This window comes from Thermobia domestica, chromosome 18 (assembly GCF_964235325.1).
Source record: "Thermobia domestica chromosome 18, izTheDome1.hap1.1, whole genome shotgun sequence".
NCBI classification, from domain to species: domain Eukaryota; kingdom Metazoa; phylum Arthropoda; class Insecta; order Zygentoma; family Lepismatidae; genus Thermobia; species Thermobia domestica.
This window is the reverse complement of record NC_137471.1, coordinates 85,692,931-85,719,634: the sequence shown is the minus strand read 5'-3', so window position 1 is coordinate 85,719,634 and position 26,704 is coordinate 85,692,931. Positions and strand designations below refer to the sequence as shown.

General features: G+C 32.9%; 1 protein-coding gene across 1 annotated transcript in view; it reads right to left on the bottom strand.

The window, feature by feature from the left end:
• LOC145675151 (uncharacterized) overlaps positions 1-26,304 on the bottom strand; it is a 363,179-nt gene extending 336,875 nt beyond the window's left edge. Inside the window, exons 1-2 of the mRNA XM_081745521.1 lie at positions 26,101-26,304; positions 25,515-25,620 (exon numbers count right to left, since the gene is read on the bottom strand). Of these exons, the coding sequence (XP_081601647.1) occupies positions 25,515-25,620; positions 26,101-26,304 (310 nt within the window). The remainder of the gene's footprint in view (positions 1-25,514; positions 25,621-26,100) is intronic.
• Between the last annotated feature and the right edge of the window lie 400 nt (positions 26,305-26,704).

Here is a 26,704-nt window from a genome sequence, read left to right as displayed (position 1 = left end):
CATCTATATTGATAAAATATACCACTTCGTAAATCTTCTATTTGGGCCAAATACCCAATCTTCTATATTAATTCCTAGCTGAATACCCGTTCTTCGTACTGGAAAAAAACGTTTCATTTTGGACATAAAGGGCTAAATTTGAATTTAAACTGCACTGAAAGTGTTACTGTTCGGTCTCAGCGATCCCGAAAACTGTGAATTCGGCACTAATATCGGTCATTTTCCATCATTAATATATATACTCTCCTGCCCTCCTCTCCCCTAGTTGTGAGACTTAATTTGTATTTAAACGGCATCCGAAATGTCACTGTTCATCTCAGCGACCCTGAAATTTCGATCATTTTAAAATCTCCCTCCCCCTCTCCTACGTTACACCGTCAAAATGAAATGATAAAAAAACATATCAGGTCCGAACATCATCTATGTTGAAAATTGGATTGAAATTGGGTCTGGTGGTTCAATAGTTATTAAGTCACAAACGTATCATTTTTATTTATTTTTATATATCTCCTCCCCTTCCCCTTCCCCTTCCCTATGTTACACTGTCAAAGTGAAATGATAAGAAGCTATCCCAGGCTCCAACTCTGGTATAGTAAAATATAATTAACTTTTATGGTTAATGAGATATAGTCCAAAATATAAATAACTTTTATGGTTAATGAGATATAGTCCAAAATATAAATAACTTTTATGGTTAATGAGATATAGCCCAAAAATATAATTAGATTTTATGGTTGAGGAGATATAGCCCAAAAGTATAATTAACTTTTATGCTTAATGAGATATAGCACCAAAATATAATTAACTTTTATGCTTAATGAGATATAACCCAAAAATATATTTAACTTTTATGGTTAATGAGATATAGCCCAAAAATTTAATTAACTTTTATGGTTAACCCTTGGATGCATAAGCAGGGCCTCCGAGGCCCTATGTAATTTTGTTTCCTTAGCCTTGGGAATATTTTATTGTGTAAAAGGCTGTGGCTTTGCGTAATCTTCGGATTTAGGATGTACATTGTGTATGGTCTTTCTGTACCCATTAGCTGTCAACGCTTTTTAGTAATTTGCGTTTTTTCATTTATACCCTATCAATGCATATGCAGGGCCTGCGAGGCCCTTGACCAGATTGCGTTCGCATTGCATTATTTTCAAACTTTTTGACGTAAAATATATCTTTCTATAATATTTTCAGACCTAGCATTGAATAACTGGTTGCTTTTATACATTTTAAGATTGTCAATAGATGGTACTACGCATGTTGATAGTGATTTTCTTGTAGATTTTCCCCCAAAGCATTTTACATTGTAAATTCGCAAAGAAATAAAATGTGTTTAGAAATGAAAGCGTTTTTCGGTATTCTGTTACAAGCAGGAGTTGAAAAGAGTTGGGATGTACCTATTCATGAGCTATTACTGGACGAGATGTCTAATCCTCTTTACAAAACAACAATGTCTGTCAACCGGTTTGAAGATATCCGTAAAGCACTAAGATTTGACGACAAGCATACACGAAGAGTTCGTCTGCAAACGGACAAGCTTGCACCAATTAGTTATGTGTGGAATCTTTTTCTTGATAATTGCAGAAAAGTAATTATTCCCAGTGAGTTTGTAACGATTGATGAACAATTAGTGCCATTTCGCGGAAAGTGTAGTTTCATCCAATATATGCCGAAAAAAACCTTCCAAATATGGCATAAAGATCTTTTGGTTGTGCGATGCCAAATCATCATACGCTGTTGATGGGTGTGTATATACAGGCAGGAAACCAAATGAGCCAGTTCAAAGACATTTGGGAGCAAATATTGTCAAAGAACTCACTCAAACCGTGAAAAACTCTTCAAGAAACGTAACAATGGATAATTATTTTACCAATGTTAGTCTTGCAGAGGATATGCTTCAGCAAGAAATCACAATAGTGGGAACAATAAGACAAAACAAACCTGGTATCCCGAAGGAGCTGAAAGCATCCCCCTCAAGAGAAGTAACTCTTCAATTTTCGCCTTCAAAAATGACCTCACTCTTGTCAGTTACGTACCCAAAAAGAACAGATCAGTAATTATGCTTAGTACAATGCATTATGACAAATCCATTGTTGAAGACCATCCGAAGAAGAAACCGGAAATAATAAGTTTCTATAACTCAACAAAGGGAGGTGTCGACGGAATGGACCAGAACGTTCGTTGCTATACTTCCAAAAGACAGTCGAAGGTGGCCTTTTGTATTATGGACGAATATGATGGATTTTGCAGCTTTGAACAGTTATGTTGTCTTCTCTACTCAACATCCAGGCTATTTTCCTAACAGAACAGACAAACGTCGTCTTTTTCTTAGAGAACTCGCAGAAGAATTAGTGAAACCTCAGATGATCATGAGACTTCCAATACCTAATCTCACAAAGTCAGTTCAAGATGCCTTGAAAAGATGTGGAGTTTCCAAGCCAGCCGAAGAAGAAGTCAGAGCTCAAGAACCAAAGAGGAGGAGATGCGGATTCTGTCCTTACGATCTTCACAGAAAAAGCACCTTCACATGCTCCAAGTGTGAAAAAAACGTTTGTAAGCAACACAGTAAGTTAGTTTGTAACTCATGCTTCTCATAAGTGAACAGTGTTTCCTGAACTACTGAACTTTGCAAACTGGACGGCACATGCTTAGAAAAGTTTATGTATTGTGATATAGGAACTAATGTTACTTAAGTCATTGTAGTGATAATATAAATGTCATAAAAGGCTTATAATCCAATAATAATCAAATCACTAAAGCTCTTGGTATAAATGCTGCATAGTTAGAGTTCAAAAGCTTTATATATATATATATATATATATATATATATATATATATATATATATATATATATATATATATATATATATATATATATATATATATATATATATTATAGAATATAGATCTAATAAAATACATTATTACAAGCGCCATAGCATGTTATTTAGGTGAAATAATTTAAAAGCGTATTTTTTCCACTGAAAAAACTACAGGGCCTCGGAGGCCCTGCATATGCATTTATGTATAATATTCATACCATGAATCTAAGGGTTAATGAGATATAGCCCAAAAGTATAACAAACTTTTATGGTAATGAGGTATAGCCCAAAAGTGTAATAAAATTTTATGATTAATGCTATATAGCCGAAAAATATAATTAACTTTTATGGTTAATGAGATATAGGCCAAAGTATAATTAACATGTTTGAGAATAAATTCTCATGTGTAATTTTTGAAAATATAAAAAAAATGTAATTTTAATAGCGCTAAAATTAGTATGTCGTTTATTTTTAATAATAACTGATATAGTTTTATTCTGTAAGAACAGCACTGACATGTAGCAAGTTGTATCTATGTTTATTTGTCTTCTCCTAACGAAAACACACATACTCCTACCAGTGACGCTCATTTTACTTGAAACATAGAGAAAAAGGAAGTGAGCTTGAATGTTGTTGTATTGTTGTAAATATCGTCCCGTTGGAAAAGTACTGGAAATATGCTGGTATCTATTTTCTATCAGCAATTCATTACATTTACTTTAATCGCTTTACTGTGCACATAGATCCTTATTTATACAATGTATGCCCATTTATTACCATAATTTCCCTGCAGTTTAATTGGTAAGTACATACAAATAAGAAAATACCCCTATACATATATGTAAGTATTCCAATGATAACACCAAGTTTGATCTATATTTTCCTGCCAATTAAATTGAAATTATTTCCGCTTATGTCATTGGTTAACTTATTTCTATGTAAAGAAACACATGTTATTCCAAAGCTGTCTACCTAAAAACTGAGCTGATGATAACTTGCGAATGCAGCTGCACTTCCGCTGTACTTTTTTGTGTATCAATATTTCTTGCAATAACATTGCAGGTGCAACTGGTGCCAATAAGAACGTAAACGCCTGACACTAGTTGAAACAACTTTTTACAATAAATTGGTTACGGTAATAATAAATAAGAGAATAAAACGATAAAGTGATTCCTTCTTTTATTCAATCGCAATACGACTCAATGAATAACGAATAAAAAGTACATTGTCATTAGATAATTTTAATGCGTAGATATTCGAAAGGATGTGTTAATGATGACATAAAGAGTAGAAAGAAATGGTGACAACACCGATCCTTGTGGTACCCCAAGAAACTATTATTTTTCGGGAAATAGTTAAATATGCGTTTCTAATTAACAAAGTAATGATAAAACATATTAGATATTCCCATTGATGAGTCCCGGTACTTAGGATACAGCAACTAAAAATGGTTTTTATCACTTCTGATTGGAATAGATGGATAAAGACGGAGATGGAACTTGTCGACATCATAGCTACACTAGAATTCTGCTTCTCTTGAGATCATCAAAGTAAAACAGTGCCGAGTTTGGTTATAGATAAGATCAGTGACCGTTCATATCCACTAGATGGTGTTGGTACTGCGTCACCCAGCGTCACTAGATAGTGCTCACCCAGCGTCGTGAGGACAAATGAAGAGCTACTTGCAAGATAAAAAGTTGCGAATTCCGGTCTAAAAAGCCAGCATTAACGGCGAGGGGAGCCCAAAGACATGAGTGTCACAATCCGGCTGTTGAACAAGAAATTTACTTTTGCAAACCATTTTTGGGACGTTGAATCAATATAAGATAACCGTTTCTCATTTTCTTTATGAGGGGCTGCCGTGGCTCAGTAATAGAGCGTTCACCTCTGGTGCGTGGGGGGTCCCTGGTTTCATTCCAGCTCGCGCCATTTGAACTTTGTTGTGGACAAACACCGTGTACATGGGTTTTCTCTCGGTTCTCCGGTTTCCTCCCACTTTCTTCATTCCACCATTGCATTCATTTCTCATCATCACCGTCTGCTTTAGCCTAGTCGGCATAACCATGGGACATAAAACGTAAAGATTCCATTTCATTATCTTTATCAATTACAGAACACTGTAATCTATGTTGAAGATAAGATGCTGTTTAAATTATTAGACAGGATCTACAATAAATAAACTTGAATGACTTGAAATAAAATTAATATTTTAAATATCTTATACCATTTTTGCTCTTACATTTGTCGATTGACAAGGGATATATTCATTCTTCGTCATAAAGCCAGTGATCTCAAATATCTGTTCAAACTCACACGTGGCCAACTCAGATTCGAAACGCTACCTTCAGAACTGTATTTCCGAATTCCATTCCATTCAGACAAACACGTAACACATATATTTTTCATATAGCACTACCTAGACTGTCAATAGTTCAACAGCCTCTGTTTTACAGGTTCCTAAATTATACAGAGAAATGTCACATACATTCGTAAATGCATTTAATTCCGAATTATATAACACTGCACTACGACATTTTAATGGATAAACTCTAGACAGTTATTGTCAACCTTTCTTATTACTGTATTACTTAGACATTATTATTATTATTATTATTATTATTATTATTATTATTATTATTATTATTATTATTATTATTATTATTATTATTATTATTATTATTATTGTCCTATGTTATTTATCATTTCTTAGATGTTCCAGTATAAACTGATGTTCAGCTGTACCTGGAATTATGTTCGTAAATAAATAAATAAATAAAATTTCTAGTACCTACGATATGCATAACATATTTTGGAAGTCTGAAATATCTGAATAGGTGCTGATTGCCACAGCCAATTATTGGTGCTGATTGCAACGACTGGTGCTCATCGTCATTGCCAAGATGGCGTGCTGACTGCCACGAGCCTGAGAGAAACTGTATTCTGTGAACTGTGAAATATTTTTTTAAAAACTTGTTTCACAACTTTTAGAGCAGTTTAAGATAATTTCCAAGTATTAAAAAGTATTTAAAAAAAAACACTCTTGAAAAGCCTAACAGACCATTGGAATTGACCAAGGACTTGTCCTGGAACAGGATAATAGTCTAATGATATTGTGGATACCGTCATGGCAATCAGAACCTTGATATTGGCAATCAATGCTAGTCGTGGCAGTGGCAATCAGCACCCCACCAAATATCTGTGTATAACGATTCTTCTTTATCTTCTGACAAAATGAATTTTTTTTAAAGAAAAACCATTAATAAAATACTGTGCTATTTTATAATAATGATACACGTTGTCTTACTAATGATCTTACCCTTACTTTCCCTGAAGAGCGTTGTCAGTATACCATCCTATTCATTCATCCCCTTTCTGTTTGATGTTACGAGTAAATAAGAAGTCAAGAGCACAAGTTTTTTCCCTCTCTATTTAAACATGTTTTGTGTACATAGTACATAGTACTTGTACAAGTCATAAGCAAGAGTATAGGACCTGAACTGAGGGGGTAGACTCGAAAATAATATGATGTGTTTACCTATGTAACATCAAATCTTCGACTGACCGGTCATTTAAAAAAAAAGAAACTAAAAAACTGTTGTACTAGTTTGTATTTTCAAAAGGCAGTAACTGTAATATTTAAAAATATACTTAAAAAAGAAAAAGCTGAAGCCCTTTTTAATGTTCAAGAGGTATGGAGAACGGGCTGAAGGGTGTTCTTACACATGTGTGCTAAAGCAGCAGCCCATGTCGTAATATATTAACATTGTCAAATCTTTTCTTTCTTCATGCAAAGTTGAATCTTTTCAAACTATGAAAAAAAAGAGAGGATATATATATTTTTTCTCGATCCTCCTTTTTTCATTCAAAAAAAATTACCCCCTTGATTTTTGCCAAAGCATTTTTTATTTATATTTTTTCTATTCTTACATATAGAATATATCCATATAGGCAAAAAAGGGTTATGGACCATGATGGTTAGTTGTTAATATATGCATGTCTGTCTACCTTCCCTCTTTTTTTTTCACCCTATGTACATATAAGGTCCACGACTTCAAAGGTTCCTATTCAAAGATGAGGCAAGCAGTACTGCATACATACAACCCAGGGTCTCTTGCCGGCGCATAAACTATAGAAGTATGGGACTTCTTTGTCAAGGATCATAAAAAAAGCGAAATACATCTTTCTTGCTCACGGTTTACATCACTTATTATTTTTTTCCTTCTTTCTTTCTTTCACATATCCCCTCACCCCTTTCTTTCCTCAACCCTTTTTGCGCGTAGAGGGCGGGGTTCAAAGGGTTAAAAGATGGTCTGCTCATATTCTGATGAGGGAAGAGCTCTTTTTTCATTATTATTATTATTAGTTTTGTTATTATATTATCAGGTGGTCAGGGTTATATGCGGTAGCACGTCTTTGCCTTATGAGGGTCTGTCTGTTGTAGCATGGGAAAAAGATTTTTTATGGATATTGGAAGACCCTTTAACTCTTCTGAGGTAACCATCTCATATGGGGTAAGTGGAATGGGGATTTTTTTCCTTCTGTTCCTGTGTAGTTTGGTGGGTCATCTGTGAGGTTCATCCCTAACATTAGTCGATGTGTATTTATGCATGTAGGTGCATAAAGATATGTTTTAGTGTGTGTGTGTGTTTGAGAGAGAAAGAGGAGGGGGTACATATTCACATTCTTGCGTGTGAGATGGCGGTGCATAGATGTTAGTTTTGATCATCTCTTCGAACGAGTTAGTTGTCTTCAACATGTGTGTGTGGACTACACTGCTCCGTCTACTAATACTACAACTACAAAGAAGATACCGACACTGTGTTCGCCCGTACGTTTACCTTCATCATCACCTGTGTAACATATAGATAAGTATGTATTTAATCACATATTTAAGCCTATTTAATGTAGTTTCTGTGTGTGTGTGTGTGGATGTAATACCTCTCGGAGATTAATATTATATTTAAATAACGATAATATATCTTCTTAACAGGTTGTGTCAAAACTATGTTAAGGTAAATTTTTACCTGACAACAGTTGTAGAGAATTAGGCATTGCAATTAACTCCTAATTTGTCATATGTAAATAGTTAGCTCAATATTTTATTATCAAGCCTACACACAGAACGCTCCTTTGTTAAAGGAAAAGTCCAAAGACATGTTAGTGTACACAAAATTAAGAATTAATGTATTTAATAGAGTGTAACATAGTGCGTTAAGATGGTTGTCGTAATTAAAAATGTATGAGATGGTAGATATTTCTTAGCGCTTACTATTATTTTTTCTATAAGGAAAGCCTCCTCGTTCTTAATTTTTTTAGTGCATAATAGTGCAAGTAAAAGTGTTTGTTCTTAGTTTTCTTACTGTATACTATCTGTAATCAAACCTCCTTGTTCTTAATTTTCTTACTGAATACTGTTATAAACAAAGCCTTCTTGTTCTTAATTTTCTTAATGCATACTGCTATAAGCAAAGCCTTCTTGTTCTTAATTTTCTTAGTGCATACTATTACAAGTAAAGCCTCCTCGTTTTTAATTTTCTTAGTGCATACTACCTAGTATTATAAGCAAAGCCTCATCGTTATTGATATTCTTACTGAATACTATTATAAACAAATCCTCCTCGTTCTTTTCTTACTGCATACTATCTGTAATCAAACTTCCTTGTTCTTAATTTTCTTACTGAATACTATTATAAACAAATCCTCCTCGTTCTTTTCTTAGTGCATACTATCTGTAATCAAACTTCCTTGTTCTTAATTTTCTTACTGAATACTATTATAAACAAATCCTCCTCGTTCTTTTCTTACTGCATACTATCTGTAATCAAACTTCCTTGTTCTTAATTTTCTTACTGAATACTATTATAAACAAATCCTCCTCGTTCTTTTCTTACTGCATACTATCTGTAATCAAACTTCCTTGTTCTTAATTTTCTTACTGAATACTATTATAAACAAAGCCTTCTTGTTCTTTTCTTACTGCATACTATCTGTAATCAAACCTCCTTGTTCTTAATTTTCTTACTGAATACTATTATAAACAAAGCCTTCTTGTTCTTAATTTTCTTAGTGCATACTATCTGTAATCAAACCACCTTGTTCTTAATTTTCTTACTGAATACTATTAGAAACAAAGCCTTCTTGTTCTTAATTTTCTTAGTGCATACTATTTGTAATCAAACCTCCTTGTTCTTAATTTTCTTACTGAATACTATTATAAACAAAGCCTTCTTGTTCTTTTCTTACTGCATACTATCTGTAATCAAACCTCCTTGTTCTTAATTTTCTTACTGAATACTATTAGAAACAAAGCCTTCTTGTTCTTAATTTTCTTAGTGTATACTATTTGTAATGAAACCTTCTCGCTCTGATCCCAGATGATATTCTAGGTGTATGTTTCATACAGCCTCAATGTTAATAAGGAATTTTATACTAAAAGCAAAATTAGAGGGCACTGAGGTTTAGAGTTGAGCACTCATTTTGGTGAGAGTGATACTTGGCTTGATCTCAAACTATGTGAGTTGTGAACAACATCGTGTTCACGGGTTTTACGTATGTCTGTCTTTACACACACATTCCCATTCCATCAATTCTTTCAGAATAATTTACTTTTGCTAATTATCTGTCTTTTATGGCTTAGAAAGCATGATTATGAAACGTAAGATTTGAAAAAATCTTCTTTCTCTCTAAGTAAACAAACTACTGATTACAGTATGAGTTTTTTGTGTTTTGCGTTCTCGTATAACAGCTAGGTTATGAAGAACAGGACCTACTATTAACGTGAGATCCGAACCACGACTGGATCTTTAATCTGGGGAAGTTGGTGGATGACCAGACAATCATATAAGATGAACTTCATAATTTACGACATATTTCAGCACATTATTTCACCTCCAAGAGAACTGAATTACAAAACCACGTCCCGGCTACGCAGTGGGAACGATTAACCCTTTTAGGATTTTTACTTTTTGAGATTTTCAGTCAAAAAGCAACTGTGTCGTTACTATTTACATGGTTCATACCTCATTTTTCTCAGAATAGAGCATCCCTTCCAATGGTGTCACTTGCTTGTCCGTATTATACACCAGAAACGGGAAACTCGGAGAAAAAAAGGGAGTTTTTAAAAAAAAAACTTCAAAATTTTTGCGCCCCTCTGACCCAGGCCTGGGTTCACTTAGGGATCTGATTTTAAAAAAAAATGTAGTTATGTGCACAATGCGTGTGAAAAATTTCAATCTTCTATCTTGTAAACTAAGGGTGGAAAAAGATTGAAATTCTGAAGATGATCCATTTCTATATATTAAACATTTACTGCGTCATTACTATTTGATCTAGAGTCATGGTTCCAACACCATTTTCTTCAATATAACGAGTTGTTTTTAACGGTATCACACACCTGAAACGAAAAATTCGGGAGAACCAGAAAGTTTTCTAAAAACAAAAAAAATCTCCCCTTGGAATAGTTGCGCCCCTCGGGCCAGGCCTGGGTTCACGTAGGGATTTCAAAAAATTGAGAAATACTCTAACACGTATAAGATGCACACAATCTGTATGCAAAATTTCATTCTGATGTCTTGAGAACTAAGGATGTAAAAAAAAAAAAAATTGAAATTTATCTTAAGAAAAAGGAAAAATGTCACGTGCTTCCGCCCCCCACTTGGCGCCGCCAAGTTGACCATCCGGTTCCAAAACGCATCTGGGATGCTCTTTGGTCTATGCTTGACTTGACCAATAAAAAACCTGGATTAAGTACCTGTTATAGAACCTAAATAAGCGGTCAAAGACAACACTACGCCATGGTAACAGAAGTTACCATAAATTCTTAAAGGTTTAACACATTTACAATTACATATTTCACTTACACTCTACAAGTGTTGCACGTTTTATTTCTTTGTTTCATTGAATATTAACTGTAAGCTACGTATTGTACTCGGAAATATGTAAGTTGAGTCTTTTGATTTACTGATTTGTCGATTGGCGTATAGCGTTCCTTTTTCAGCATAGAGATTATGAGACCTAAAATTACTGACTAAAGTAGGGTTACACAAACTAAAGATATGCCACATTGACTTGGTCCCTAGTCTTCCGTTGCAAGCGCTGCTATTGGCTGAAGGAATTCCACTCGCTTTCTCTCGCTTAGCAACAGCTGAACCCTCACTGGCTCAACGCGTGGGTGTGTGAGGGTGTGAGCTTTAGTTCGCATTTTTGCCACGGCTCAAGACATTTTGGCAGCACAAAAAATAGGATTTTTATCCGAACATTGTCACTCACGTATACACATATACAACATATACAGAGAGAACGTGCATTAGTTACTTGCACACAATGGGACAGAGAAGATAAGGTATTCTATTTTTGCACTACATGCTCTGGACTGGACTTCACACATGCATCATCTTATATATAATTCTACACCTTCGGATCTCGGGACACGAATTGCACTACATGGCTACGTCGCAAATTAAAAACCATAGATTAGATCTACCAATTTAACAAGTAATTACATCGATTCTTTCTAGATGGAAGTCGATATACCTTGACACTAGCACAATTTATTAGCATTACAATTGATGTAACTGCTTGATAGGTTAGTAGAGCAATACTAATGGTTCCAACTTAACTGCGAAGTTGCCACATAGTGAAATTTTGATCTCCTATAGCAGCTGAAGGAAACCCTGGATGTTATGCCATTCCATAGGATTTTATTGTTTATTTTGACCTGAATAATAGCACTTAGTTGTTCATAGCCATTTTTAAAACACCCGAAATTCAGGGTGTTTCGAAACAACACCGACAACGTTTGGGAGGTAATTCCTGACACCAAGATAAGACAAAAAGTAAAGATCAACTTCTGTGCAAAAAGGCTTCCTTTCAGAGTTATAGGCTGCCGAAAACATGAAAAAATGAAATTGAAATGCCCATAGCTCCACAACTATGGGACCTACCTTAGTCAGGTCAAGGCTTAACTTAGGAACTAATATGTGCGCTATCCATAAAACATATTTCAGAATTCAAAGGTACTCACACAACAATTTTTATAGTTGGAGTTTAGCTACGGGCATATAAATTGAAGTACTCATTAACTACCTCTATTGTTCCGGAAGTAGCGCAGGATTCTGAAACTTAGAAATTTGGATAGGGCACATAATAGTTCTTTAATAAAGTCATAACCCGAGTACGGTAGCTCCCATAGTATTGGAGCTATGGACCTTTAAAGTTCATTTTTTCATGTTTTCGTCAGCTTATAACTCCGAAAGGAAGCATTTGTGCACCCAGGTTGATCTATACTATTTGTCTTATCTTCGTGTTAGGAATCACCTTCCAAACGTTGTCGCTGTTGGTTTGAAACACCCTGTATATATAATCATTGGATTCATTGTCATCAGACTCAAAACAACAAATTCACTGTTTTGTTTTATCCAGAGACGGTGGTCTGATTGGAGGCGATATAGTACGGTGGGGAACGGTCTATATTGTAGGAGTTGTTCATGAATAATTGTGAACCACCAAATACACCAGATTCAAACTCCAACCATGATTCTTAGGCCACGTTAACAGTTCATAGACCCCATCTTTCATAACCTCAGTGCTGTAACAGGACCCAAAAACTTGAAACTAAAAATTGTTTCCATTGTTGATTTTCAGTGATCAAACAAGAAAGAAATAGTGCTTCATATTCGCTTAGTACATTAAACAAAACAAACTGCTATAAACAAGAATTTTAGGAATGATCCAAATATATATATATATATATATATATATATATATATATCGAACGATTGCAATCTTAGCATATAATTAGTTTTTGGATCAGGGGCCACAAAATTTTTGAATGGACCCTAAATCGAGTTTTCGTATTTTTTTACGTAATAAGCACATTATACTGAGTTAAGTGATAGTTGGGGTTTTTATACACTATATGTAGTTCTCCAGATATAAGGCGTACAAGAAAAATTTTGATTGAAATATATTGGATCTTTTGATGCATTTTTGGATCAGGGGCCACAAAATTTTTGAATGGCAGGTGAATCGAGTTTTCGTATTTTCTACGGAATAAGCTCATCATAGTATTTTAAATGATAGTTTGGGTTTGGCTACACTGTATGTAGTTATCCTTTTATAAGGCCAATATAAATAAAATGTTAGTTTTTATTATTTTCTTGGATTGAGTATGAGTTTGATTAGTTTTTGGTCTGGTCACTGTATATTGTATTAGAAGTGAAAAATGTTTTTTAAATACTTAAAATCTGAAATCAGAAAAGTCATAACTGAAAAATTGGCGAGATAGTGAGTTACAGAATTTCCATTCATTCTGCAATTTTCGTCCCCCCCCCCCTTTGGTCTAGTTCATTCCAAGGTTAAATATCATCTTTAGGTGTGCATAAAGATTCTCTATTGTGATTAAGTGCACAAACTTCCGCACTTTGGGCCCAGGTCACGACATATCCTATAAACACAAGCTAAAAAAAATCGAGCGGTGTCGGGGATGGATGCATTTCTATCTATAATTCTTCCTGAGCATGTGGACAAGAATGGATCAGTTGAAGACGACGGTAATGATGTAACAGATTTGGCAACTGATGTCGAAGAAGTGGGTAGAACTATGCTTGATCCCATGAAAATTGATTAGTACGATGTATTTTAGTAGATATATTCCTATTTTTTTAATTAATAGTTCTGATAAAACCGCCTTCGCTTCATAGTATATTTTGTCACCTTTAATATTCTTATTGAAGCAAGAATGATCATTTTAACTTAGGACCAAGAAATAGGTACCTGTGTCTCATTAAGTACACTAATATGTGATTTAAAACATTGCTTAAGCATCTTTGAGTACGTACTTATGATTTTCTTTTTTAAAAAAGAAGTGTAACCTTTTCTTTTTAACATAGTTATTTAACATAGCTTAATAATTATTTTCTCATATTTTTCAAAAAGAAAATGTTTTGATAGGGAGCCAATTTTCAAATTTAGTGGTATATATTGAACGCGTTAAAACAACATCAAAAAATGTTAATTTTGAAATAATAGTCTTTTTTTATTCCTTTCCACAACGTTGTTTTATTTTTCAACTGTTTAATATGATCAGATTAGCTTGGCCGACTAAACCATTGACTCTCTACGTAAGACCAATGAGTATGCCATTTTTAAAATTTCCAGTCCAATTTTTCCAAAAGTTATTTAGTGTTGAGAATTTTTTTAAAATGATTTTTTGCCCCATTGTGTATCTCCTGAATTCAGCACTCTACTAAAAAGTCAAGAATGAAATTAACCCAGTTTCTGTGGAAGTTACCTTACTCTACCTTTATATCATATGTCACACTAACAATTGAAATTTAGAACAAAGGACTCCTAAATTTGAGTGTGCATTAGAACCGATAGTGCACAAGATTTGAGTATAAAAAAATACAAAAATTAGCTTCTGCTAAAAATCTGCTGTTACCTTGAAAAATATTTCTTGTGGAACAGTAATAGAAGTTTATCTTATTATTGGGTTTGTTTCGTAATATACAAAGATAATTTATTTTATTCAAGTTTATCTTATAGAATGATAAGCGGGGAATTGAGTTCCAAAGCAGCTCTTGTCCATTTACAAGAAATCCCAGAAAACTTTAAAAAATGTAGGATCTGCATGTTTTGAAGAACTGGGAATACTTCAGTGTGTTTATGTGAAAAACCTGAACATTCTCAAATATTTCCAATTCTACAAAACGCATCGATCCTACAGTTTTTCCCAGTTTTCTGGGATTTTCTGTAAATGGACAAATTCCGTTTAAGAACTGGACGACTCAATTTGCCTTTGAGTTGTAGCGGGAAACGACAAATTCACAACTTATCATTTTATAAGACAAGCTTGTATTAAATAAACGTTCCATGTGTGTAAAAATCCATTGATAACATGAAATTGCATAAAATAAATGTCCCATGTGTGCACTAGAAACCCCTTGTACAATATGAACTTATAAAAAATATTTCATGTGCACATTAAAAAACTAGTGTATAAGATAAGCTTGTAATATATAATAAATGTTTGCTGTGCTCATTACAAATCCTTATATAAGATAAACTTGTTATATAAAATAAATGTTTCATGAGCGCATTACAAACTGATTGGATAAGATGAATTTGCTGTATAAAATAAATGTTTCATCATGGGTGCATCACAAACCATTGCTTAGTATTAGCTTGTTAAATAAAATAAACTGGCATAAACCAAGTTATTGTCTGAGTTGTTTATATGAAGTTAGACTCTTTCTAAATTACTCTAACGAAGTAGCTAATTATACCACTAAGCCGCCATAATTAGAGTAGAATGGACAGTTTCCTCTCCTGTAGTTTAAAATTTATATTGAAAACTGGAAATTAACGAGACGGAGTGGAAATTAAAAACTGAGAATTTGAAAATGCTACATATACAAGAGCTGAGTTTAATTATAATATCACTTGCATACATAATAATTCTTGTAAATATATATATTTCATTTTCAGCAACATTGCACGTATTTCCTTTGAGGCTATCCAATGGGATTGAAGTTTTTGAGAAGGGTAATAAGTGATGGATTTACCCTACCCCCAATTCCGAGGAAACGGAAGGAAGAAATGATTGGGAAAGAAAAGAAGCGGTCTGAGACCTGCATGTTAGGTACCATTCCGGCATTTACCTGGTGTGAATGAGGAAAACCCAGGGAAACTCACTCAGGATGGCTGGAATGAAAAAGATTTTACACATTTTCGACCGAGTGTTCCTATGGTACTAAGACTCTCCAATCATTCCCAATGTTTGAAGATGAAACCAGTTAATAATGAGCTAATGAATTCTTATCCCGCCCCCTCTCCCGTCGATTTAAAAGATATGTTTCGAGAAAATTTGCTACAAAAAAGATCACCTATTTCTAACTAACTAACTAACTCTATGGCCTATGGAACCCGCAGGTTCAGTGCCGCGTTCACAAAAGCTCTCCACTGACTTCTATCCTTAACTAATTGCATCCATTTTCTACTTTGTATTCCTATCTCTGCGAGATCCATCTTAATATTATCCTCCCATCTGCGCCTAGGTCTTCCTAATGGTCGTTTTCCTATGGGTCTTCCAGTCAAGACTTTGAAAGCGTTTCTACTTTCTTCCATTCTAGCAACATGACCCGCCCACCTAATCCTCCTAGACTTGACGACCCTAACAATGTTGGGTAAACCGTATAAACTATGTAGTTCCTCGTTATGAAGTTTCCGCCATTCCCCATTCTCGTTCCCCTTGGGTCCGAATATTCTTCTCAGGATCCTGTTCTCAAATACTTTCAGTCTATGTTCTTCCCTCAGAGTAAGTGACCATGTTTCGCAACCATACAGAACAACAGGCATGATTATCGTTTTATATATTTTAAGCTTCAAATTCTTCGACAGAATTCGCGACGACAAGAGATTTTGAACCGAATAGTAACACGAATTCCCTGCTTTTAGTCGACACCTATTTCTATTGAAACATAGTGAAGATAATAAAGGATAAGGCGATGTAAATCTCCAATTAGAAAAAAAAATCGCTCGGTTCTGTAATGTACGGTATCACTAGTTGTTTCTCCCATTCTCTCCATAGAGTTTTAGATATTCAGCATTAAATTGTAGAACGCTAGCACCCAATAGCAAGGATATTTAACGATATAAATCTAAATAATGGTTTAAATCTCAATCGCTCACTTTCATGATCTATTCGTCTCCTTTAGCCTAAAAGGTATAGAAAGTTAAACTATACCACTCATTTAAAAGATTATTAATTATTGGCCTTCCCAGCACTTCTAATTAATGCAGCTAAATTTGACTACTTTCACAGTTAAAAAATTCGTAATTTTTTAAGTATTTGTTATTTTAATTTTCATACACACTGATTATGTAATAAATTAATCGTACCATTTATTATACCATAATCGTTTAATTGAACAAAGTGTAACTGTACAATATCGTATAGATATAAATAATATAAAAAGGTGTGTTCGTCTAATAATATAGAGTAAAATGAATACTTTTTTCTTGGATATTCCGTATTAAATAGCGTTATTTAAACAAAAAAATAAGAAAGTAATAGTTTTTTTTTTTTTTTTTTTTTTTTTTTTTTACAATTTTCTCTCTCAAATATTGTCTTTTCATAGTAGAGAAACATTTCTGCATTTATGGGTGTTACAAAGGGATGTATGTAATAAGTCAATTTATTGTATTAACAGTGCCATCTGGTGATTATCTGTGGTACCAGGTTGTAAGATTGAAAAATAAAACGATAAACTGCTTGTCCATTGCGATGGACATAGAAATTGAAAAGGTTAAACAAAACTAGAAAATACATTTCGAAGTCTGTGATTTTTTTATTTGCTAATGTTTAGCATCCCATTTTTTTTTTTTTAACAACGACTCGAGTCTATATGAGATGTGGACTCAGTGGCTAGGGGTGTCAGGGTGCTAGGGTCAAGGCCCCCCAGTTTTATCAGTGATATATTATTACACACACACACACACACACACACACATATATATATATATATATATATATATATATATATATATATATATATATATATATATATATATATATATATATACCCCGTTTATAATAAACTCATAATATACGCCCCTCAGTTATTTCCTTCTAGATCCACCACTACAGGGGGGCGTTCGGGGCAATGGCCACCCCTCCAGAAGAGGAAACTTTCTTATTTTATATATAAATAAAACTCATTTCAGAATTTGGAGCTCTTAAAATTAGTTCTAAGTAGCAATATTACAACTCACCGCCCCTCCCCCAGAAGTCTGTCCTGGATCCGCCCCTGCACCACTATGTGGACCTACAGTTTAAGGTGGAATCGAAGTACCGTCATGGATTCAATACTCTCCCACCGGCTATCAAACTTGAGATCACGTGCACCAAAGGTGTGCGCTAGCCACTATATCAGCGGGAAGGGCTATATTTTGACATTTTAATGTGCATAGCTACTTCTACAAATACACAGTGTACGTATAAGCTACCATTCTAACGTACAGTTTAGTAACAGTTTCAACTTAGTTTTAGATTAAAATTAAACTTGTACATAACTTTTAAAACTTTTTTAGGTGTTTCCATCCGTGCTTCATCTTATTTTAAATAGTCTCTATTAATCTGTGTTAACGTTTGAAATTTTACGTGATTGAAACCTTTTCATAGTCAAGACAGGTTGGATTTCCTGGCATTTGTATTTCATCAAGACGGTGGAGCTTAAACCTAAGTAACAGCGAAAATTTTTCATTTGTACATAACTTATATAGTGAACATCGTTATCATCAAAATACAATTTTAAGCAAGTAGCAGATCATAGTGTACACCATTTGGAAGAGTTTTTTTTTTTTTTTTGGTAACAACCAATTCCTTAACAAGTTAACTTCCACCAAGTCCAAGCTTATATATAGTATTTTTCTTCAAGTTAAGTGACCCATAATTTAAGGTGAATGAATATTTGAATGTAGAAAATATTTAAGATCTTTAGATTTGTTTATCATAATGAACAGATTTTAATACATTTAGTTCCGTTTCAGCGTTGTATTCTACTAATAGATTAGTATTTCATATCCTGAGCATTATACTAAAATAAGCTAATATCAAAGTTTAATTACTCTCATAAAGATACACGGGGAACCGAGTTTTCATTGCCCATATCTTGGGATTAACTATCATTCATATCATCTCCATCAACAAACACGATTTCTAACTGTTGATCCTCTACATCCAGTGGCGGATCCAGGAGGTAAAAACTGTGAGAGCCAGAAAGAACCCAGACTATGATAAGTATATCATGAGTTTACATTTTTTCATGGATCCTGCAGAAGTTTCCAACTTATCTCTCTCTCCTGATGGATATTATGGCTAGGTTGGACGTTGATATTGTGTACCTCAAGTATTGTTTTACATATTGCATAACACAAAAACCGCAACTAAAAGTATATCTAATATTTCAAAAAACTTCCAATAAAGAATAAATACAACGCTTACTATAAACTTTCAAAAATATATAAATAAGAGTTAAAATTATTTTCACCACTTAAAAACCCATGGAAACTTAGCCCCCCAGCCCCTGGCTAGATCCACCACTGTCTACATCGTGAAGAAAATTGATGGTGATCCATTAAGTAGTTTTTAAAATTTTGTGTCTTCCAGGCGGACAAGCAGACTGACAGAGTACATGTATAAAGAAGTTTTTGGAAAACCAAAATCATTAAAGAAATCCTGATCGAAGACATTAATAATAGGGATGCGCACGAGACGAGTCGAGACAGGATTTTCCTGACAAAATCCGAGTCGAGACACGGCTCTTCCAATAGAAAAATATACATTTTTCGAGTCGAGACATTACTTTTCCAGACATTTTCGAGACGAGACAGCCACAAATCTTGTCTCGTGCGTATCCCTAATTAATAATTTATTAAACACATTGCCCTTACGGACAAACCTTTTTCAGTTTCTCTTTCAAAAGAAAATCACTGTAAGTTCATCAGTTTTTTTTATATATAATTGAGGAGCGTTTTTCAAAACTCGATAGAGCACAAAACATTCTTTTTACACGAATTGCATTTATGCTATTATTGTACATAATCTCTATCTAGCTATGACAAAATGCTTATGATTTAATATGCTATATAAACAACACATATAGAGATTTACCAATTCCATTTTATAGCTCGATTGGTAGCATGAAAAGCATATCTGTCCCATATATACCACCGTTTCTCAAAATTTGTATTCTATCGAGTTTCGAAAAAACGCTCCTCAATTATCAAAATAAGAAACAGAAATTATAACATCAACATTTTGGTTTCATAATGGTCTAGTACTAAAAACAAAGCAGATTTTAAAGTCAATTAATTTGTCAGTTATGATGCCATACAACAGATGAAACTATGCCAGATTGAAGTTCAAAAGATAATGACTGTTTTTGTTCACAGTTCTAAATACACACCACTTCAAAACCAAAATTCTAACGTCTTTTTTGTTACTTTGAAAACTGTAAAAACGGGGAGAATCTTTAAAGACCACTTACATACATACATACATATATACGAGGGTAGGTAAACATTCATTGAAGTTTTGAACTTTTACAAATCGATAATAAAAGTGCCAGTTTATATATATATAGCTATAAAGATTTTAATACAAACAGTTGCATTGATTTTTAACTCAAAACTAGCATAATTTGGGAACATCATTTTCTAATTGTCTGATTAGTGCTACGATAATTTGGTGAAATTTTTGTTTTCTTAATAATTTTCTATCTTAAAATAGTATATTTATAGCACGGTATTAAAAATATTTTCCTACTTTAAACAGTTTATTACATAAGGAGTTAGTTTCTTTCTGACTTAGAATCAGAACTTAAGAAACACTTAAGTTACACTAATATGCACTTTTAAAAAAACAAACCAATGCTTAGATATTTTTAGGAACGAATTTTGGTCATTGTTTAACGTCAAAAGTGTCCTGAAGTGTTATGTCAGTGAACAAGAAATGTCTGGAATAAGTCCTAACTGCCGTACAAGTGTTCGTAGTACACCTGAACTTCTGATGTGTCCAACGACAATACGTGAAGAAACTACTTGTAAACACAGTTTAAAAGTTGTTTCTAAACCTATATTCGACACATCAGAAATTCAGGTACAACTTGAACACTCTTAAGGCAGTCGCTATTAATCACTGTTAGGAGGCATGTTAGACATTCTTTTTGCCTGATAGAACACTTTAGGACATTTTCGGATGCAATGACCAACTATCGTTTCATTTAAAGTGTCCAAATTATATTAGGACATTGATTTCGTTTTTTTCTGTCTAGGTTAAGTATACTGATGTTAAGTGTAAACAAAATAATAACTTTTTGCTAAGGATATTTAAGAATATTTTTTATAACTAACTGATAGTATATGTAGATATTTAAAATCAGATTATTGAATTTGTTGTGTTCGACACCAAGGAAGCTGAAAAACTTTCTATAAAATTTACTCATGTATTTCTGGTGCAAATAATTTTGTAAAAACTCATTATATGTATCATTGTTTGCTGAATTTCACACATTCCGTTTCAGCACCAGGGTTGTGTGAAACGTAGTCCTACAGTTTAAAGTGAAATCCGAACTATCATTATGTTTTAATACTATATTCAACCGGAAATCGAATGTGGAACTACGTGAATCAAAGGTGCACAAACTAACCATACTAGCAGAAGGGTTACATGTAAAATCATTAAGGCTTATATTTTAATGAAATATAAAAATAACTACCATTGTTTAGAAAAATGTATTAAAATATCATTGAAAAAATGGCTACTGCATTGTGCTGAAGCAAACAATAATAACAATATAAAATAAAATACCTAGGTAGATAAATTTAAATCTTCAGATTAGCGTTCCGCGGTTACGTTCTGTAGAATTAAGGAAACGGGTGATTTCTGAAAGCTAATAATAATGGCAGATATGGAGAAATGAGAAAGTGAAAGAGAGAACAGAAGAATCTCCTCCTCCCTAAAAAAATATTATTTTGAAGGAACTCACATGATCTGGAATCACATAAGAATCTCACTAAATTGTTAAAATGATTTTAAATTAGTCAATTTATTAACACTGATATTTTGGTTATTATTTAACGTCCAGACAAAAATTACTGTACTTTCTGAAAAGTTATAGCAAAATGCACTAATAAAAACTTGGATAATACATAGTGTTTCTATTATATTTTAAAAACATTAGAATGAGTCAGAAACATTTAAATTATTTTAACAAGTCATACTAGAGTTTATAAAAAAATAACTGAAACATTATGCATTGCATTGTAGATCTGTTAATATTTTTGCAATCAAGATGACTAAAATTATGGTTATTTTATTTTATTTCATGATAGATATCATCGAAAGAAAAATAATATTTTTTTACAGTAGCTTTGGTTACTAAAATCTGTATTAACAGGTCTATCATGTACAACACAACTATAGATATTAGCACAACTACGAAATATTATTCAATATTTCTAATAAATTATAATGGTTATATAACTAACTCGAATGTTAAATATTTTACATTTTGTTTAAAAAAAGAAAGCGAAATGATTTTTCTAGGTATTTAGTGACCTTTATAGAATCCATAGTAACACTGCTTTAATAATAATAATAATAATAATAATAATAATAATAATAATAATAATAATAATAATAATAATAATAATAATAATAATAATAATAATAATAATAAATATAAGCTGTTTCCCTTTCTATTTGAAATATTGTTTTACACGAAAAGAGTAGACAAGAAAAATTCTCACGTTCACAGACTTTTAAAAATACAATTAAAAATATATATTTTAATAGTGTGTTAAACTAATGTAATTTGAGAAGGATTGCTTAGTAAATTATATATATATATATATATATATATATATATATATATATATATATATATATATAGCTAGCTAGCTAGATGGATGGATATAGATATAGATATAGACTATTATTAAGAGATGGGGATAACACTTAGTTCTGTTCCTTTGTTTATAACAACATGAAAAACTTTCTAATCTTAATTTTTGAAAAGCAACCATTTAACTTTGCTAATGTTTATAAAATTTGGTATACAACTAAAATAACATTTCTTTCAGAAGGCTAAATTTTTTTGTCGATATACTTGGGAATACTATCTTTTTGGCAAAGTAAAAGACAATACTTCTGCTTTATAACTAAAATAAATTATATAAATGGATATTTTGACATTAATTTATATATATATATATATATATATATATATATATATATATATATATATATATATATGTGTGTGTGTGTGTGTGTGTGTGTGTGTATCTTCATGTCTTGATGACTTGATATCTTAAAAAATTCTATTTTTGACTAAGATAATTGTATACAAATAAGTATTAAATTCAAACATACCACGTGCACTCTTTTTTACAGAACTAACATTTTTAAATTTTAAATTCATACAATTTCGTTTATTTTTTATTTGTTTATTTTAATAAGCACAATAAATAATTGGGTTCTTGATACAATATGCAGTTTTTTTTTTAATATAGTAACATTTTCAGTTAGTTTGTAATAAGTTCGTTTGCTTTAAAGGAAAATAATTTTGAAAATAATGTTTTGAATTCAAATAATAGTAATTATTATATAACTTGCTTCACTGACTGACAAATCGTTTGTTTTATATATATTTTGAACGATTTTATTATAAATTAACCAAATAATACAATATTTCTATGTTAGAAACAAAACCTATAGTGTTACTTTGAAATATCAAGATCTATACCGTAAGAGTTCGAAATTATAGGACAGCCATATAAACAAAAGCCTGTCAAATACATACTAAGTACAAAGCAAGGAACTCTAAAAAATGAAATAATTGTACATTTATGAAAATAGCATTACTTATTTGCAATAGAAATTCCTGTAGAATCAGGTGGGAGGTAATTGTAACGATCTTTTTTACTATTGGCTAGAGGAGAAAATTTTCGGTTTTTGACTCATACGGTATTGATCTGTCAGCGGTAACATAAGGCTGGAGTGGGGAAGAACGCTTGCTAGCTCGCTACTCTCTCGTGCAGGCAGACATGAAAAAAAAACTCCCCAATACAAAATGGCGCATTTTCACCGTATACAGAAATGGTGGCTTTCTTTCTGTATAACTCCCATACGTATTTTATGATACTATTTCGCCATATTTTGCGCTAAGTAAGAACACCCAAGAACACTCGTACACACTCACACACCATACGTAACACACACAAACATTCTCTCTCATATTTAAATATTATCTGATGAGAGCAAAGATTTTTTTTTATCGTTGACACAGCACACAGAATGCGTCTACTGAACATCATGTGTGTGACAGGGATGTAACGTTAATAATCTTCATTCACTTATAATGACACCCGCATAATGAAAGGGTGGGATTTTTTTGTGTGTGTATTCTAGCGCGATTCAACACTGCGAGAGATGCACCGGTGCGCTGGCGCTCGGGTTCCCGACTGAAGATCCCGAAGAAGCGCCCCGACGAGGAATTAGCTGTGAACTTAAGACGAGTATCTTAATGAGCAGCGGGGGTTTAAGAGCGGGCGCTTCTGATTGGCCAAGTCACTTTGTCGTTAAAAAAAGACGCGCGACCTACCCTAACCTAATGAGTTGAGTGACCTTGAAGACGAGAAACACTTCATTGGCGAATTCGTTAATGAAGATACTCTTTTTTGCTCCTTTCACTCGTCCATTAATGAGTTTTCTTTCTTAGTTCAGTTTTCTCTTGTTTCTAATTAGGTCACTAGAACTCATTGAGAACTAGCATCATATTATTTTTTCTACACGTAGGTTATCTACGCTTATTACGATTGTCGTTACACCAAATCTGCATACTTATTTAAATATTAATTAGAAACATATTAGTCATATAATATATTGAAAACATTAACTTTTTTTTATACTATACATGTCGTCTATAAAAGAAAATTGTCGCGTTAAACGAGAATGTAGAAATCCAAAAATGCTTTCAACAATTTGTGAAATATATTATGTCATTTCCAGATTATAATAACATTAATAATAATTATTATTAGTATGAACAAAAATTTTGTTTATTTTTTAGTCGTATTAGAATCCTACCTTGAATTAATACTTGGAACAAGGAAAAAAATTCTATGCAGGTTCATATTGATAATAAAAACATCTTCAGATTTTTAAAATTAATATCTACTTGGAGAATAGTTTCTTTTTTTTGTTATATTTAAAATCAAAGATAATTTTAAAAAATCCTAAACTCATAAGTATGTTGATTTTAAGAGTCTCTTTGCAGTATTGTACAATAAGTAAATTTTAGTAGTTACTATTTAATGTGTTACACTTAGCCAACTCTAAGTAAAGAAATCAAAATATAATTTTTGATTATTACTTTTTTATGCAATACGGAATATTTAAATCAATATTTTTTACCATGCCTACGTAATAACTTAATACTGAAGTAAACACATATTATGTACTTTAAACCAAGGCATATATACATAGTATAATTATTATTTTACTTGCAAAATATATTTAATTTTAAAATAAGTTAATCATTTATGACTTTCTAAAAAATAATTGTAGAATTTTTGTTATAATGACTAAATCATTAAGTTATAAATGAGTACATTCAATTACATTAAAAAAAATATTAAATTCCATCTAAGATGTTGTTAAGGACCTAAGTTTAAATAAACCATAGTTTAATACATTATAGTAAACATTATTATTATTATTATTATTATTATTATTATTATTATTATTATTATTATTATTATTATTATTATTATTATTATTATTATTATTATTACTATATTCGCACTGAGTACGATTGTAAAAATATTTGTGCAATTGACGTTTTAGAGATCATAAGATTCAATTTTGAGTAATATTTACATATTTTCAATTCTGAAATGAAGTATCCTTTGATGTTAGCGTGAATGTACGCATCAATACGAAAGATCATATCAAAATATAATAAAGAAAAAAAGATATGTTAATGATCAGACGCGAAGGTCCACATATTAAGAAAAGACAACCACATATGTAAACAGTTCATAACACTAATTAAACTGAAACACACACACACATAATTTGTCTAGTGAATCTAAAGAAGAGAGTGTAGATAAAAATATATTTTTACTCACCATTTCTGGACGATCGGTGTTTCACACAGTTACGTAGAAGCGGAATTATTACGGCCGGTTTTGAGTTAATTGTATTTTTTTCTTTTTCGAGTTCGCGTGTTTTAAACTTTCAAAATATGTAAAAAAGATGCAAGAAGTTGTTCTTATTTAAAATAGAATTTTCACAGTAGACAGTACAAATTATACTGTGAATTGTGAAATAATATAGTTTTCGTCGAGTTCTGATACAAACTAATTAGCATAAATAGAGGGGCGGTCGGACGGGAATTGTTTTGGATATTTCTTTCCTTCCCCTATTCTCTCTCTCTCTCTCTCTCTCTCATGATCTTGATTAGAGAAGCGAGGGGGAAGAGCAGGGGTATTTAACAGACGCGGGGAAAAGAGGGTGGGGAGGAAAAAAACGACTTGTCATGTTATTTTGCTGAACGGAAAGGGTTGAGCTGCGTTGAGTAGGAAGGAAAAAGTGAAGCTAGAAGGTAGTGTGTCTGTGTCACGTTCGCGAGAGCAAACCACAATTCGTTAGTAGTACTACTAGTAGCAATCAGCAATAGAGTAGTAGAAGAGAAAAAGCCTGTAGAGTAGATACTTGTATACGTAACCAGGCAGCGCAAGCACTTTGCATCTTCCAAGACAGAAGTTTCGTGAAAAAGTGACTCTCTGTGTGTTTTTGGGGAAGACGACCGCGGCGGCAGAATCTTTTCCTTCTCTTCTTCTTCTGTTCTGAGTGACTCGACGCGACGGACGTCGACGGCGAACACGAATGACGACGAATGGTTCCTGCGTGCATCATTGTGAGGATTGATTGGAACGTGTGGTAGCGGGGGAGGGTAACGTTTTTTTCCTTCTGAAGAGAGAGAGAGAGAGAGAGAGAGAGGGTGTACCGGCGCTGAGCTATGGGGAGATGGAGACGTACAAGGGGGGTTTAGGGTGGAGGATGCGGGGGGAGAGAATGTAAAGCGACGGCAGAAGACGGTGGTTGGTGGAGAAAACTCTGGCGCTACGAGTACTACTTCCTGTCTCAAGTTTTTTTCTTTTTTTTTAAGGTTCTCTTCCCTATTCCTCGTTTTTTTCTGTTCTGTTCTTCCTTTGCTTGAGACGTTTTTCATCAAGTTTCCTTTTTTACCCTGCCCCCTCCTTCCTTGCTTTTTTCCATCTTGCAAAGTGCGATAGCGTTGTGTACCATTTCAAAA